We start from the raw sequence: 16,247 nt of genomic DNA, 5'->3' as shown, positions 1-16,247 counted from the left end.
TGGTGAGGACCACAACAATGTAATTTAGTCCCTGATACATAAACCTAGAATTACCGGTTCTGAGAGACGTGTCTCATATATAGACAGATACACGGCAGGTGATGTATTCAGTCTGTGTCTCCACAGATGGATCCAGGAGGATAAATCCACCAGAGAGATGTCCCCGTCCTCTGTATCCCCAGGACTGTCCGGAGGAGAATCACAACATCCCGGGGGATCATCAGGTAGATGACACTGAAGCCTCCACAACATCTGACCATGAAGTGATGGGACCTGAGCTCATCTTACATTTTTCTTTTTAGGGTGAAGATCTGATTGATATTAAGGTTGAGGTTATACATGGAGCTCAAGAGGCGATCGCAATATGGGCCGATCAGCAGGGTGAGGAGGGGAGGCTGTCATGTCTGTTCTGTGGTCACCTACTACTACTCCCATCATCATGACACAATCTATTCCATCACTGTGTGTCTCCACAGATGGATCCAGGAGGAGAAATCCACCAGAGAGATGTCCTCGTCCTCTGTATCCCCAGGACTGTCCGGAGGAGAATCACAACATCCCGGAGGATCATCAGGTAGACGGCGCTGAGCCCTGTACCGGATCTGTATATGGGGGGACATTTCTGATCGAGGTCATAGGTGTCACAGATTTTGGTGGTTTCTTGTATTGTGCTGATTGTTACATCTGATATATCAGGAGGAAGATCTGACTAAGAATAAAGTGAAGGAAGAGACAGAAGAAGAAGTGATGACGAGGGGGGATCAGCCTTGTGTGAGTGACGGGAAAGAGGAGATTTCAGTAGAGGTTTCCACAGGTATGTGATAATGACGGGCGCGTGATAATGATGACCGGCGCATGATGATGATGATGACCGGCACATGATGATGATGAACGGCACATGATGATGATGACCTGCCCATGTGATGATGATGACCGGTGTGCGATGATGATGATCGGTGTGTGATGATGATGAACAGCGTATGATTTTGATGATGACCGGAGTGTGACGACGATGATGATGATGACTGGTGTATGATATCACGTGAAGTCCCCATTGCAGTGATTTTCAGGTTTTTCAAGGTTTAGTGCTGTAACTCAGGGGGTAGCACCGGTCGGAGTAGCCCAGCTGGATACTGGCGGCTACCAGGTGCCACATAAAGGGCTCCCTCACTCCAGATGGGGGTCTTATGGCTTTGCATATCTCTTTTCTCATCTGATGCGGTATCAATGTCACTAATCGGTCCTTCAGGTATAATCTGGATTCGAATGTCAGTTTTGGTAGCAGGTTCAGTAGTGGCAATAATGCCCACTGTGGTAGTAGTGTTAGGATTTTTCAGTTCAGAGTTAGTCTTAGTCATGGCAGCAGGTGGCGCTGCTACGGAGCTTGTCAGTAAGTCTTCTGTCACTGGGGCAGGGTCGTTCTTCATACCTGCTTCAGATGCGGTCCCTCCGGTGCCGGCCTGCTCCGTCTCCGCTGGGATCTGGAACGCTGACTGCGGGGCCTTGCGCTGTGGCGTCGTCATCTCTGTTTGCAGTATCTCGCTTTCCGGCAGGGCCTTGCTTTCTGGCTTCGGAGCGCTGGAACTTCTTTCTCGCTCTGGACCACACGAGGCTGCCGACAGACGTCTGGTGAGGCCCCCGATGACGGTCTCCTTCAACCCGGCCTCAGTGCTCAGCTGCGTCCGCCGGAGTTGATCGCTGAGCTCGTCCACTCCGGCCTGCAGGAAGTCAGGGCCAACAGGTGACGCCTGGCCGCGGTATCTCTCTGGGTAGCTGGGGGAGTCCTCGGCTCCGACCCCACGCTCCAATCCCGGTCGGCTGGCCATGGCGTCTCCCACATGGCTTACTTCTTCTCCCTCCTTGTCCTTTTCCCGCTCTCTCCTTCGTGGGCGGTTTTGTTTTCTTTGTCTCCGCCCTCCACTGAGGATCAGGAGGCGGATCTCGGCTGCTGACAGACACGTCCTCAAAGTACAGAAATATTTAGACTGGGCGGCCATTACTCTTCGCGCTCTTCAGCTTGCTCATGCCCACTTCCACGTCCTTCTTCTTCTCCTGCGCTCCTCGTGGCGTGGCAATGGCGGCGGTTTTGGCGGGAATCTTGCGGCAAATAGCAGTACACAGTCTTTGCAACAGATCACAGTTCATGCACAATTCAATCACAGTTCCAAGGCACACATGACCTGATTCTCAGGCTTAAGTACGATCCTGTTCGTGACGCCAAGTTGAAGCGCCCCCAGACACAGGGCCACGAGTTCTCGGTACCGGGCCTCTCTGGTTCGGTTCTGAGGCTGTCACGGTGGCTAGACCCGGTCCGCGACCCTGCTAAGGGGCGTCCAATAAAGGTGGTACAGTCTGTCAGGGGTTCATGACGCCACCTGTGGTGTTCGGTCAGGGTGACCGACGCTGCTGTGGGGTCCGCTGGGGTGATGGAATGGCAGCTGGATGGTATACCTTCCCACAGGTGAAGTGTGTCCCCAGGGCTTCCTAGTAAGGTGGATGGTGATGGTGTGAGGTGCAGTCAATAACGAGGACACAGGGTTGCAGTCACTTTACCTCTTTACTGAAGACTTCAGGATCCACAATCCAGAGCATGCTTAACAGGGCTATCTGAGACCGGCCGGTCCGATGGGCACATCCAGAGTTTCCTTCACAGATGGAAATCGTTGCCTACCACTAGCGCCTGTTTGTGTTGTAGTCCTACCCTGCTGAGCATTCGGAATAGTCCTCACAACTGCTGTTCTCGTTCGTTCGTTCTCTACAGCTCTCTCTTTCTTTAGTTCCAGATGTTACTAGTTCAACGTCCCCCAGGTATGTTATGGCTAGGACGCACCCGTATGACGGGAAGGCTCGGAGCTCTTCCGGGACCCTAGAGACGCCCCTCTCCCACTGTTGCCCCCTATGTCTTCGTAGGTGTTTAGGTGAGACAGCCAACCTATAATTAACTGTCCTGCGGAGTTCGGAGTAAGGCCTAGAGTCAGTTACTCCCGCGGTGTTCCGGCCACCGGCTACGCGCCTCAGTAGGATGTTGCCTCGGTCTCACGGCACGACTCCTACTGGTACTCCTTTGTGCTTGATCTCGTTTACACTGTTCCACAATATCCTTCCCTTCGTGTCTCTCTCTTGGATACCGCCGCGGGGTGTGCAGGCGCGGTTCCGTTACGTTCTGTTCTGTTTGCTAGGCACCTGCCAGGTTCCCACGCCTGACAGGGACCCCCCTGTGCCTTCTCCCTGCAACACCCCCTGCCACGGGATGTTGCCTGAATCCAACCCAGTCAGCTTCTGACTAACTTCCTCCCCGACCCCTAGTTTTACCAGTGTGAGGAGTGGCCCAATAAATAAAGCCTTTTGCTCCCCCTAGTGGCCGGAGTGTGAAGTGTAATGTGTTCTGGTGATACCTGGTCAGGAGAATTCCTTCAGTGCCATCGGACGTACCATCACTCCCCTTAGTGGCAGAGCGTCATACTGCAACGACCAGATCTCTGGGGCGCTGCAACTACAATGTATGTTCACTACAATGGCATATTTGCATTTTCACTCATCAACCTCCACTGCTGCTTGTTTCTGGAAAATACCCATGGAGTCAAATACATCACCGATCCAGTAGGTAAATTTCCAGGGAGGTGTAATTTCCAAAATTATGGTGATTTGAGGTGGGACTTCTGCTCTTATTGCATTTAAGGGTTTTGTATATGGAGTCCACAAACTATTTTACAAAAATGAGTTCACTAAGAGTCAAATAGCGCTACTTTCCTCCCAAGTCTCGCTGTGTGGCTACGCAATACTGCACAGCATCATATGTGGTATTTCCACATTCAGCAGAAATTGTGTAACAAATTATGTGGTCACTTTTACCCATTTTCCCTTCTGAAAATTTAAAATCTGCAGCTAAATCAACATTATAGTGGTAAAATGTAATTTTTTTCACCATTCAATGGTATAACATTTTGTGAAACACATGGAGTCAGTATGCTCACTGCACCCCTACATGATTTCTTTGTGAAAATGAAAGATTTGTGGCTAAAACGTCATTTTTAAATTTTCACAGTCCAATGTTTTAAAATTATCTGAAGGACTTGTGGTTTCAAAATGCTTGCCGAACCTTTAGATATTTTCCTTGAGGCGTCTATTTTCCAAAATGGGGTCAGATGTGGGGAGTTTCCACTGTTTAGGCACAGCAGGGGCTCTGCAAATGCGACATGGCGTCTGCTATCTATTTCTGCCAATTTTGCATTCAAAAGTCCTGGCGCTCCTTCCTTCCCATCTGAGCCTTGCCATGCGTTCTGTTGTGAATTCTGTGGCTGAGTTCACTTCTGTGGTCACAAGTGGTATTGCAGTCTCTGGGCTTCCTCCCTCAGGTGTTTTGGTGAGCTCGTTGGCTGCCTTGCTATTTAGCTCCACCTGAGTCTGTCTTCCTTGCTCCTTGTCAATGTTCCAGTGTTGGATCTGAGCTACTGCATCTTTCCTTGGGCCTGCTGCTCTGCTAGATAAGTGCTTCTAGTTTGTTTTCTGTTTTTTTCTGTCCAGCTTGCTATTGTCTTTTGCTGGAAGCTCTGAGAAGCAGAGGGGTGCACCGCCGTGCTGTTAGTTCGGCACGATGGGTCTTTTTGCCCCTTTGCGTGGTTTTCGTTTTAGGGTTTTTTGTAGACTGCATAGTTCTCTTTGCTATCCTCGCTCTGTCTAGAATATCGGGCCTCACTTTGCTGAATCTATTTCATTCCTACGTTTGTCTTTTCATCTTGCTAACAGTCATTATATGTGGGGGGCTGCCTATTCCTTTGGGGTATTTCTCTGAGGTAAGTCAGGCTTGTATTTCTATCTTCAGGCTAGTCAGCTCCTCAGGCAGTGCCGCGTTGCATAGGTAGTTGTTAGGCGCAATCCACTGCTGCTTATAGTTGTGTGAGGATAGATCAGGTACTGCAGTCTACAGAGATTCCACGTCTCAGAGCTCGTCCTATTGTTTTTGGTTATTGCCAGATCTCTGTATGTGCGCTGATTACTGCACGCTGTGTTGCCTGATTGCCAGCCATAACAGTACAAGGAGCCTCACCAATGATTCCCAATAGAGGGAAAAAAGAAATCCTGACATCATTTTTTTTTCTTAGCTCTGTCTTCAGTCTTTTTTTTCCCCTAGACATTAGAGTGCTTCAGGACACAGCTGTGGACATGGATATTCAGGCTCTGTGCTCCTCAATGGATAATCTCGTTGTAAATGTACAAAAGATTCAAGATACTATTGATCAGAAATCGATGCTAGAACCAAGAATTCCGATTCCTGATTTGTTTTTTGGTGACAGAACTAAGTTCCTGAGCTTCAGAAATAATTGTAAGCTATTTTTGGCCTTGAAACCTCATTCTTCTGGTAATCCTATTCAACAGGTTTTGATTATTATTTCTTTTTTGCGCGGCGACCCACAGGACTGGGCGTTTTCTCTTGCACCAGGAGATTCTGCATTGAGTAATGTTGATGCATTTTTCCTGGCGCTCGGATTGCTTTACGATGAGCCTAATTCAGTGGATCAGGCTGAGAAAAATCTGCTGGCTTTATGCCAGGGTCAGGATGATGTAGAAGTATATTGTCAGAAATTTAGGAAATGGTCAGTACTCACTCTGTGGAATGAATCTGCACTAGCGGCTTTGTTCAGAAAGGGTCTCTCTGAAGCTCTTAAGGATGTAATGGTGGGATTTCCTATGCCTGCTGGTTTGAATGAGTCTATGTCCTTGGCCATTCAGATCGGTCGTCGCTTGCGCGAGCGTAAATCTGTGCACCATCTGGCGGTACTGCCTGAGAGTAAACCTGAGCCTATGCAGTGCGACAGGACTATGACTAAAGTAGAACGGCAAGAACACAGACGTCTGAACAGACTGTGTTTCTATTGTGGTGATTCTACTCATGCTATTTCTAATTGTCCTAAACGCACTAGGCGGTTCGATAGCTCTGCCGTTATTGGTACTGTACAGTCCAAATTCCTTTTGTCCATTACCTTAATGTGCTCTTTGTCATCATATTCTGTCATGGCGTTTGTGGATTCAGGCGCTGCCCTGAATCTGATGGATTTGGATTATGCTAAACGTTGTGGATTTTTCTTGGAGCCTTTGCGGTGTCCTATTCCGTTGAGAGGAATTGATGCTACACCTTTGGCCAAGAATAAGCCTCAGTACTGGGCCCAGCTGACCATGTGCATGGCTCCTGCACATCAGGAAGTTATTCGCTTTCTGGTACTGCATAATTTGCATGATGTGGTCGTGTTGGGGTTGCCATGGCTACAAACCCATAATCCAGTATTGGATTGGAACTCTATGTCGGTAACCAGCTGGGGTTGTCAGGGAGTACATGGTGATGTTCCATTTTTGTCTATTTCGTCATCCATTCCTTCTGACATCCCAGAGTTCTTGTCGGACTTTCAGGATGTATTTGAAGAGTCCAAGTCTGATGCCCTACATCCGCATAGGAATTGTGATTGCGCTATCGATTTGATTCCTGGTAGTAAATTCCCTAAGGGTCGTTTATTTAATTTGTCCGTACCTGAACACACCGCTATGCGCAGTTATGTGAAGGAGTCCCTGGAGAAGGGACATATTCGCCCATCGTCGTCACCATTGGGAGCAGGGTTCTTTTTTGTAGCCAAGAAGGATGGTTCGCTAAGACCGTGTATTGATTACCGCCTTCTTAATAAGATCACTGTTAAGTTTCAGTATCCCTTGCCATTGATTTCTGACTTGTTTGCTCGGATTAAGGGGGCTAGTTGGTTTACTAAGATTGATCTTCGTGGTGCGTATAATCTGGTGAGAATCAGGCAGGGAGATGAATGGAAAACGGCATTTAATACGCCCGAGGGTCATTTTGAGTATCTGGTGATGCCGTTCGGACTTGCCAATGCTCCATCTGTTTTTCAGTCTTTTATGCATGACATTTTCCGTGAGTATCTGGATAAATTCTTGATTGTTTACTTGGATGACATTTTGATCTTCTCAGATGATTGGGAGTCTCATGTGAAGCAAGTCAGAATGGTTTTCCAGGTACTGCGTGCTAATTCCTTGTTCGTGAAGGGATCAAAGTGTCTCTTCGGTGTGCAGAAAGTTTCATTTTTGGGGTTCATCTTTTCCCCTTCTACTATCGAGATGGATCCGGTTAAGGTTCAGGCCATCCAGGATTGGACTCAGCCGACATCTCTAAAAAGTCTGCAGAAATTCCTGGGCTTTGCTAATTTTTATCGTCGCTTCATCTGTAATTTTTCTAGCATTGCCAGACCATTGACCGATTTGACCAAGAAGGGTGCTGATTTGGTTAATTGGTCTTCTGCTGCCGTGGAAGCTTTTCAGGAGTTGAAGCATCGTTTTTGCTGTGCCCCTGTGTTGTGTCAACCTGATGTTTCTCTTCCGTTCCAGGTCGAGGTTGATGCTTCTGAGATTGGTGCAGGGGCGGTTTTGTCACAGAGAGGTTCTGGTTGCTCAGTGTTCAAACCATGTGCTTTCTTTTCCAGGAAATTTTCTGCTGCTGAGCGTAATTATGATGTGGGCAACCGAGAGTTGCTGGCCATGAAGTGGGCATTCGAGGAGTGGCGTCATTGGCTTGAGGGTGCTAAGCATCGCGTGGTGGTATTGACTGATCATAAGAACTTGACTTATCTCGAGTCTGCCAAGCGCTTGAATCCTAGACAGGCCCGTTGGTCGTTATTTTTTGCTCGTTTTGATTTTGTGATTTCATACCTTCCGGGCTCTAAAAATGTGAAGGCGGATGCTCTGTCTAGGAGTTTTGTGCCCGACTCTCCGGGGTTATCTGAGCCGGCGAGTATCCTCAAGGAAGGAGTCATTGTGTCTGCCATCTCCCCTGATTTGCGGAGAGTGTTGCAGAAATTTCAGGCTAATAAACCTGATCGTTGTCCGGCCGAGAAACTGTTCGTCCCTGATAGGTGGACTAGTAAAGTTATCTTTGAACTTCATTGTTCGGTGCTGGCCGGTCATCCAGGAATCTTTGGTACTAGGGAGTTGGTTGCTAGATCCTTCTGGTGGCCATCTCTGTCACGGGATGTGCGTGCTTTTGTGCAGTCCTGTGGAATTTGTGCTAGGGCTAAGCCCTGCTGTTCACGTGCCAGTGGGTTGCTTTTGCCCTTGCCGGTCCCGAAGAGGCCTTGGACACATATTTCGATGGATTTCATTTCTGACCTTCCCGTTTCTCAAAAAATGTCGGTCATTTGGGTGGTCTGTGATCGCTTTTCTAAAATGGTCCATCTGGTGCCCTTGGTTAAATTGCCTTCCTCCTCTCATTTGGTGCCTTTGTTCTTCCAGCATGTGGTTCGTTTACATGGCATTCCTGAGAATATTGTTTCTGACAGAGGTTCCCAGTTTGTCTCGAGGTTCTGGCGAGCCTTTTGTGGTAGGATGGACATTGACCTATCTTTCTCCTCGGCCTTCCATCCTCAGACTAATGGCCAGACCGAACGAACCAATCAGACCTTGGAAACATATCTGAGATGTTTTGTTTCCGCTGACCAGGATGATTGGGTGTCATTTTTGCCGTTGGCTGAGTTCGCCCTTAATAATCGGGCCAGCTCAGCTACCTTGGTCTCTCCATTTTTCTGCAATTCTGGGTTCCATCCTCGTTTCTCTTCAGGACAGGTTGAGTCTTCGGACTGTCCTGGTGTGGATTCTGTGGTGGACAGGTTGCAGCAGATCTGGACTCAGGTAGTGGACAATTTGACCTTGTCCCAGGAGAAGGCTCAGCTTTTCGCTAATCGCAGACGCCGTGTGGGACCCCGACTTCGTGTTGGGGATTTGGTTTGGTTATCTTCTCGTCATATTCCTATGAAGGTTTCCTCTCCTAAATTTAAACCTCGTTTTATTGGTCCGTATAGGATTTCTGAGATTCTCAATCCGGTGTCTTTTCGTCTGACCCTCCCAGACTCCTTTTCCATACATAATGTATTCCATAGGTCGTTGTTGAGGAGATACGTGGCACCTATGGTTCCATCTGTGGAGCCTCCTGCCCCTGTTTTGGTGGAGGGGGAATTGGAGTATATTGTGGAGAAGATTTTGGATTCTCGTGTCTCTAGACGGAAACTCCAGTATCTGGTCAAATGGAAGGGTTATGCTCAGGAAGATAATTCCTGGGTTTTTGCCTCTGATGTCCATGCCCCAGATCTTGTTCGTGCCTTTCATGTGGCTCATCCTGGTCGGCCTGGGGGTTCTGGTGAGGGTTCGGTGACCCCTCCTCAAGGGGGGGGTACTGTTGTGAATTCTGTGGCTGAGTTCACTTCTGTGGTCACAAGTGGTATTGCAGTCTCTGGGCTTCCTCCCTCAGGTGTTTTGGTGAGCTCGTTGGCTGCCTTGCTATTTAGCTCCACCTGAGTCTGTCTTCCTTGCTCCTTGTCAATGTTCCAGTGTTGGATCTGAGCTACTGCATCTTTCCTTGGGCCTGCTGCTCTGCTAGATAAGTGCTTCTAGTTTGTTTTCTGTTTTTTTCTGTCCAGCTTGCTATTGTCTTTTGCTGGAAGCTCTGAGAAGCAGAGGCGTGCACCGCCGTGCTGTTAGTTCGGCACGGTGGGTCTTTTTGCCCCTTTGCGTGGTTTTCGTTTTAGGGTTTTTTGTAGACTGCATAGTTCTCTTTGCTATCCTCGCTCTGTCTAGAATATCGGGCCTCACTTTGCTGAATCTATTTCATTCCTACGTTTGTCTTTTCATCTTGCTAACAGTCATTATATGTGGGGGGCTGCCTATTCCTTTGGGGTATTTCTCTGAGGTAAGTCAGGCTTGTATTTCTATCTTCAGGCTAGTCAGCTCCTCAGGCAGTGCCGCGTTGCATAGGTAGTTGTTAGGCGCAATCCACTGCTGCTTATAGTTGTGTGAGGATAGATCAGGTACTGCAGTCTACAGAGATTCCACGTCTCAGAGCTCGTCCTATTGTTTTTGGTTATTGCCAGATCTCTGTATGTGCGCTGATTACTGCACGCTGTGTTGCCTGATTGCCAGCCATAACAGCGTTCATACAGTAGTTTTCCCCCACATATAGGGTATCGGTGTACTCAGGAGAAATTGCAAATTACATGATGCATTTTCTCTTTTTATCTTTGTGAAAATTACAAATTTTAAGCTGAAGCAACATTTTTGTGGAAAAAATTAAATAGTTAATTAGTTCCTTCCCCATTGCTTTAATTCCAGTGAAGCACCTGAAGGGTTAATAAACTTCTTGAATGTGGTTTTGAGCACCTTGAGGGGTGCAGTTTTTAGAATGGTGTCACTTTTGCGTATTTTCTGTCATATAGACCCCTCAAAGTCACTTCAAATATAAAATTAGTTTGAAAAATGAGAAATTGCTGATAAACGTTTAACCCTTAGAACGTCCTAAAAAAAAATGATGTTTGAAAAATGATTCTGATGTAAAGTAGAAATGTGGGAAATGTTCTTTATTAATTATTTTTGGTTATTTAACTGTATGGTTTAAGGGTATTAAAAAAAACATAAAAATATGAAAACCACAAAATACAATTTTTTTTAAATAAAAGCAAATAATAACGACCAAATTTTACCACTAACGTGAAGTACAATATGTAATGAAAAACAGTCCCAGAATCAGTGGGATCAAGTGAAGCTCCAGAGTTATTGCCACATAGTGACAGTGGTCAGAATTCTAAAAATGAAGCTCGGTCATTAACGTACAATGTGGCTTGGTCCTAAAGAGTTAATGTGCCTTCAGAGCTATTGCAGTCTTCTAAGGTTTCCTATCCTGCCCTTCGGCATACTGAGGACATGATTACGGTGGCTGGAGCTCGGCTAATATCGTACTGAAATCTTAAAACTTGATTTTTAATTGCGTGGACACTTTTTTGTACACTAAGGGCATGATAGGAAGCTTGAGAGAGAGAAATGGCACTGGTGTTATATTAAGGGGTAAATCCTGATGACAGAACTCTCTATTTATTGTCTAATCTCTGCCACCCCTGACTTGAGCCAATTTCACCAGTTTACAAGTGTTAGTCACTTTATCGTCCTTGTGTTAATGTTTTGACACGTCCGGCGTCACCATCCAGCGCACCTGGGTAAGTGCTTGGGCTCTGGACATACAGGGGGGCCCACTTGCCACCGTCTCCTGCCTAGAAGACAGCTGCTGGCAGTGCACTTTAAGGCTTCTTTCACACTTCAGTTGTTTGGCGTCAGTCTGCTCTGACATAGTGACAGATCGACGGATCCGTCACAATTGTTGAGAAAACGGTTCTAACGGATCCGTTTTTTTGACGGATCAGTTACTTGGGGGTTGTCTAGGAAAAGTATCTACTTTTTGGAGAATGCGCAATTGGAAAAGCGGATTGGGGCGACGGATCTGCCGAAATGACGGTCGCGACGGATCCATCGCCCATAGGCGGCCATTCTATGGAATGTCGGATGCGACGGATCCGTCGCGAACCGCCATTTCGGCGCAGATAAAAAACGTTATAATGTCCGTCAATGTCTAGACAACGTCCGCCAAATTTCGACGGATCCATCACATGGCTGATGGAACGAACGACCATCCGCCACAATCCGTCGCTAATGCATGTCTATGGGAAAATAGCGGATCCGCAAAAGAAAAATGGCGGATCCGCTATTTTAGGAAAATGGCGGTTTCAGACTGACGTCAAAAGACTGAAGTGTGAAAGAGGCCTAATGGTGTACAAGTGGCGGCCCGGCCACTGTGCACTGTATCTGCTGATCTCACCTCACCACTGTGCCGGCAGCCGGGCTGCTTCTCTACTGGAGAATAGAAGGACCGGGCAGGAGGTCAGGGACAGGGCTGGATCCTGTGTCTTGTGTCAGTGGAGGCTCTGAGTCAAGGTGTCATGATTTATTCCACCCGTTTGACCTTTCAGTCAGCTTAGGTCGCGCTGTCAGTGGGGTCATCGGCTCCAGCATCACTCGATCTGCAGGAAAGTTCAAACCGCTGCAATAACTCACAATGAACCTCGGTCACCAGTGTACGGCCATCCTGCACTGACGGATACCGAGCATATCCAAGAGGTGAGCGATCAACGATGGTGGATCTGAGTGTGTGGAAAAAGGGAACGTTATTACTGTAAGGCAGTGTTCCCCAACTCCGGTCTTCAAGAGCCACCAACAGGTCATGTTTTCAGGATTTCCTTCGTATTGCACAGGTGATGGACTTATTGCCTGTGCAGGGGATGCAATTATCACCTGTGCAATACTGAGGAAATCCTGAAAACATGACCTGTTGGTGGCTCTTGAGGACCGGAGTTGGGGAACACTGCTGTAAGGTGTATTATTATTTTATAGAGCAAAGAGCGCCATAATTATCATATAGAGCAGAAAGCAGGTCATTTCCAAGTGGATACACAAAATCTTCATAGGGGGGGAAACAAAACATTATCACTGTGTGGAGGCATAGAGAGGGCAGTATAGCTGTGGTTTCTCATGTACAGCACCATGGAATTAATTGTACTTTATAAATAAATTATAATAATAATAATCTAGAAGGGGTACAGTGTTAGCTGCAGGGTGTCAGAAAACTGGGGTGTGGAAATGAGAGGTGAAATTAATGGACACCGGTCCTCCTGAGTGGGGTCTCCCCTGAATCGGGGTACGCCTCATGGAGTGCTTATAATAATCCATGCCCCGTGATAGTTAATCACTATGGCTCCCCTACCACAACCGACTGATCAGATCCCTGTGTGGTAGAATTATGGCAATAGTGCCCGCAGGACAAGTCTTGGCTGGTATTGACATGCGTCGGTTACTTGTCGTAAGTGATGGCTGCCTCTGGTGTTGGCAGATATCAAGTCGCTATCAGCCATTTCATCACTGTAATTAGTGCCTGTGACATGGATGAGTTCCCAGATTGCCGGTTTGTCAAGGTCTCTATTTAGTTTGGTAAGACTTGATGTGCCCAATTTTGCGTGTGAATTTCTGCAGAAATAAGATATGAAAGTATTAAGTTGTCATAGTGGTCTGAGCTGGGGAAGAACAGGAGAAACGAAAACATCATTGGCGAGTCACTGGATTTATCAGTAAGTAATACACATATGTAAGGTATACGGAACCCCTGTCTACAACTGATATCTACCTCTATACGGTGATAATATTAGTTTTGGTGCAGTGGTTTTTGTTAATGATCAGTATGGTGTTATCATTCTGTTTCCATGTGGCATTATAATACCAATAAATCATGGTATGTGTTTAAGGTGCCCACTGAGACTCTTTCGCCCGGGGCCCACGAAAACCTAAAGCCGGCTCTGTGTAGTTGTCTTCCTTATTACCGGTCCTTTCACTGAGCTCCATAGTATAAATGTAATAATCCCTTTTGTGTTGTAGGAAAAATTCACATCCAATCCATCTTTCATCCTTACAGGAAATCCTCGTGAGAATAACGGATTATCACTAAATTGTAAAAAAGATGATATCAGGAAGCACTCTAATGGAGAAAACCTCATTACCCTTCATGGACCTCCTGGACTTCACAGCACTTCACTTAGTAATAATCCTCCTAATCATGAGGAACCCTCTCCTGAGCAATCTCGCATTGCTGCCACAATTCCCTGTGACAAAGTGGATAGAATATTTCAATGTGACAAGCAATTTACTAAATACTCAGATTTTTTAACACAAAGAAAGCACGAAGGAGAGAAGCCATACTCCTGTTCAGAATTTGGGAAACGCTTTACTAATAAATCACAATTTGTTGTACATGAGAGAATTCACACAGGAGAGAAGCCATTTTCATGTTCAGAATGTGGGAAATGTTTTTTATATAAATCACAAGTTGCTATGCATGTTCAGAATGTGGTAAGTTCTTCACAGATAAAGCGAGTCTTTTTACACATCAGAGAATTCACACAGGAGAGGCTCGATATTCATGTTTAGAATGTGGGAAATGTTTTTTATATAAATCACAAGTTGCAATGCATGAGAGAATTCACACAGGAGAAAAGCCATTTTCATGTTCAGAAGGTGTGAAGGCCTTCACAGATAAAGGGAGTCTTATTAAACATCAGAGAATTCACACAGGAGAGAAGCCATTTTCATGTTCAGAATGTGGGAAATGTTTTTTATATAAATCACAAGTTGCTATGCATGAGCGAATTCACACAGGAGAAAAGCCATTTTCATGTTCGGAATGTGGGAAGTCCTTCACATATAAAGGGTATCTTATAATACATCAGAGAATTCACACAGGGGAGAAGCCATATTCATGTTCACTATGTGAGAAGTCCTTCAGAGATAAAGGGAGTCTTAGTAGACATCACACCATTCATACTGGAGAGAAGCCATTTTCATGTTCAGAATGTGGGAAATGCTTTAGAGATAATTCAGTGCTTGTTAGACATCAAAGAACTCACATAGGGAAGAAACTGTTTTCATGTTTACAGTGTGGAATGTGCTTTACAAAAAAATCAAGTCTTGTGAGTCATAAGAGAAGTCACACAGGCGAGAAGCCGTATTCATGTTCAGAATGTGAAAAATCTTTTATACATAAATCATATCTTGTAAAACATGAGAGAAGGCATGCAGGAAAGAAACTGTAATTATGTTCTCTGTGTTTTATAAATTGTAATAAACATTGCTCAGCATAAATGAATACACCCCATTCGATAAGGAAGATTTTAATTAATATGTCACTGAACAGAAGAACAATTTTAAAAAACTGACCGTCACATCCAAACATAAACTAAGTCTGAACAGGTGCTTACCTAGAGTAACCAACTCACATATAATCATACGTATAACGCAGCACTCTGTGGCACCATAGCATTCAAATCTGAAAATTGAATTGCATTACTGCACTAGAAATATGAAAAATTGAGAATGCTTAGAGCATAAATTGGCCTCAGGCGTTTTTAATCACTGCAGGACCCTACCCCTCCACAGAGATATAGATTTCAGTCCAAGAGAAGATTCACATTAGGTTCCCATACAGATGAAGACATTATTCGAAGAGAGGAATGGCATTATGTTAGGTCCTGAAAACGTGAATCGCCTTATCTTGGCTTCCAGGTACACATGAATTGGCCAATTTATGCACTAAGCATTCTCAATTTTTCATATTTCTAGTGCAGTAATGCAATTCAATTCACTTTTTAAATAACATATCCTCAATTGTGATGTCATTTCCTTGTTCAACCTCTTCTTTTTCATTCTCCATTGAAGACCATAATATGATTACATACCATGTTCAAATATAATGTTTACACACACAAAACAAATGTAAGTGATGAATATATATATATATATATATATATATATATATATATATATATAATCTATCTATCTAGCTATCTATCTATCTGTAATACCAAGCCCAAGGTTTAGTAATGAACAGCCTGGGAGCTTTCTAGGAAAGTTCCCACGATCTAGGGACAACCAGCAGAGGGCGCCTCACCGCAAATGAAGGTAAATATAGGTCAATGACCTACTTTACCTTCATTCCCCGGGGTTTTGCAGCCAGGAACAACGCTGCATTAGCAGAGTTCGTGGCTGCCAAATATTTTAACCCCTTCAGATGGATTTACATCGTTGGACGTTACAGATCTGCGGAAGGTATGAATATTGTTGGTTTATTTTTTTTTTTTTTTGTTACAGATCGAGGGTCTTCAGTGATTGGATTGAGCGTAGAATAAAATATTACAACAACCTTTGTTTTTATTTCATTAAATTATTTTTTAATAATGTGTTGTTTTTTTTTAACCCTTTACTAGTATTGGATTAATAATGGATAGGTGTCATAATTGACGCCTCTCCATTATTAATTTGGCTTCATGTCACCTTACAATAGCAAGGTGGCATTAACCCTTCATTACCCCATATCCCACCGCTACATGGAAATGGGAAGAGAGTGGCCAAGTGCCAGAATAGGCGTATCGTCCACATGTGCCTTTTCTGGGGTGGCTGGGGGCAGGTGTTTTTAGCCAGGGGGGGGGGGGCAATAGCCATGGACCCTCTCCAGGCTATTAATATCTGCCCTCAGTCACTGGCTTTACTACTCTGGCGGAGAAAATTGCGCGGGAGCCCACGCCAATTTTTTCCGCCATTTAACCCTTTAATTTAATAGCTAGAACGGCCCAATTTTGCATATACACACTACTAACATTAGTAGTGTGGAATATGCAAAAAAAAAAAATGGGGATATGAGATGGTTTACTGTATGTAACCAGGTCTCATCATGTCGGGTTTAGGAAGGAGAGAGCAAAAGCCGGTAATTGAATTACCGGCTTTAAAGCTATCTAGCACTGTATGAAGTAATAATATATATACATATATGTGTCTAC

General features: G+C 45.3%; 1 protein-coding gene and 1 pseudogene across 1 annotated transcript; both read left to right on the top strand.

Moving 5' to 3' along the window:
• Nucleotides 1-16,247, top strand: part of LOC138657470 (zinc finger protein 585A-like) — a 115,483-nt pseudogene that overhangs the window by 6,620 nt on the left and 92,616 nt on the right.
• Nucleotides 12,735-14,569, top strand: LOC138657490 (zinc finger protein 84-like). Its single transcript, XM_069745271.1, has 3 exons — nt 12,735-12,839; nt 13,297-13,694; nt 13,745-14,569. The coding sequence occupies exons 1-3, from the start codon at nt 12,735-12,737 to the stop codon at nt 14,505-14,507; spliced, it is 1,266 nt and encodes a 421-aa protein (XP_069601372.1). The 3' UTR covers nt 14,508-14,569.

This window comes from Ranitomeya imitator, chromosome 1 (genome assembly GCF_032444005.1).
Source record: "Ranitomeya imitator isolate aRanImi1 chromosome 1, aRanImi1.pri, whole genome shotgun sequence".
NCBI classification, from domain to species: domain Eukaryota; kingdom Metazoa; phylum Chordata; class Amphibia; order Anura; family Dendrobatidae; genus Ranitomeya; species Ranitomeya imitator.
Note: the sequence above shows the minus strand (reverse complement) of the source record. Positions and strands in the feature narration are given on the sequence as shown.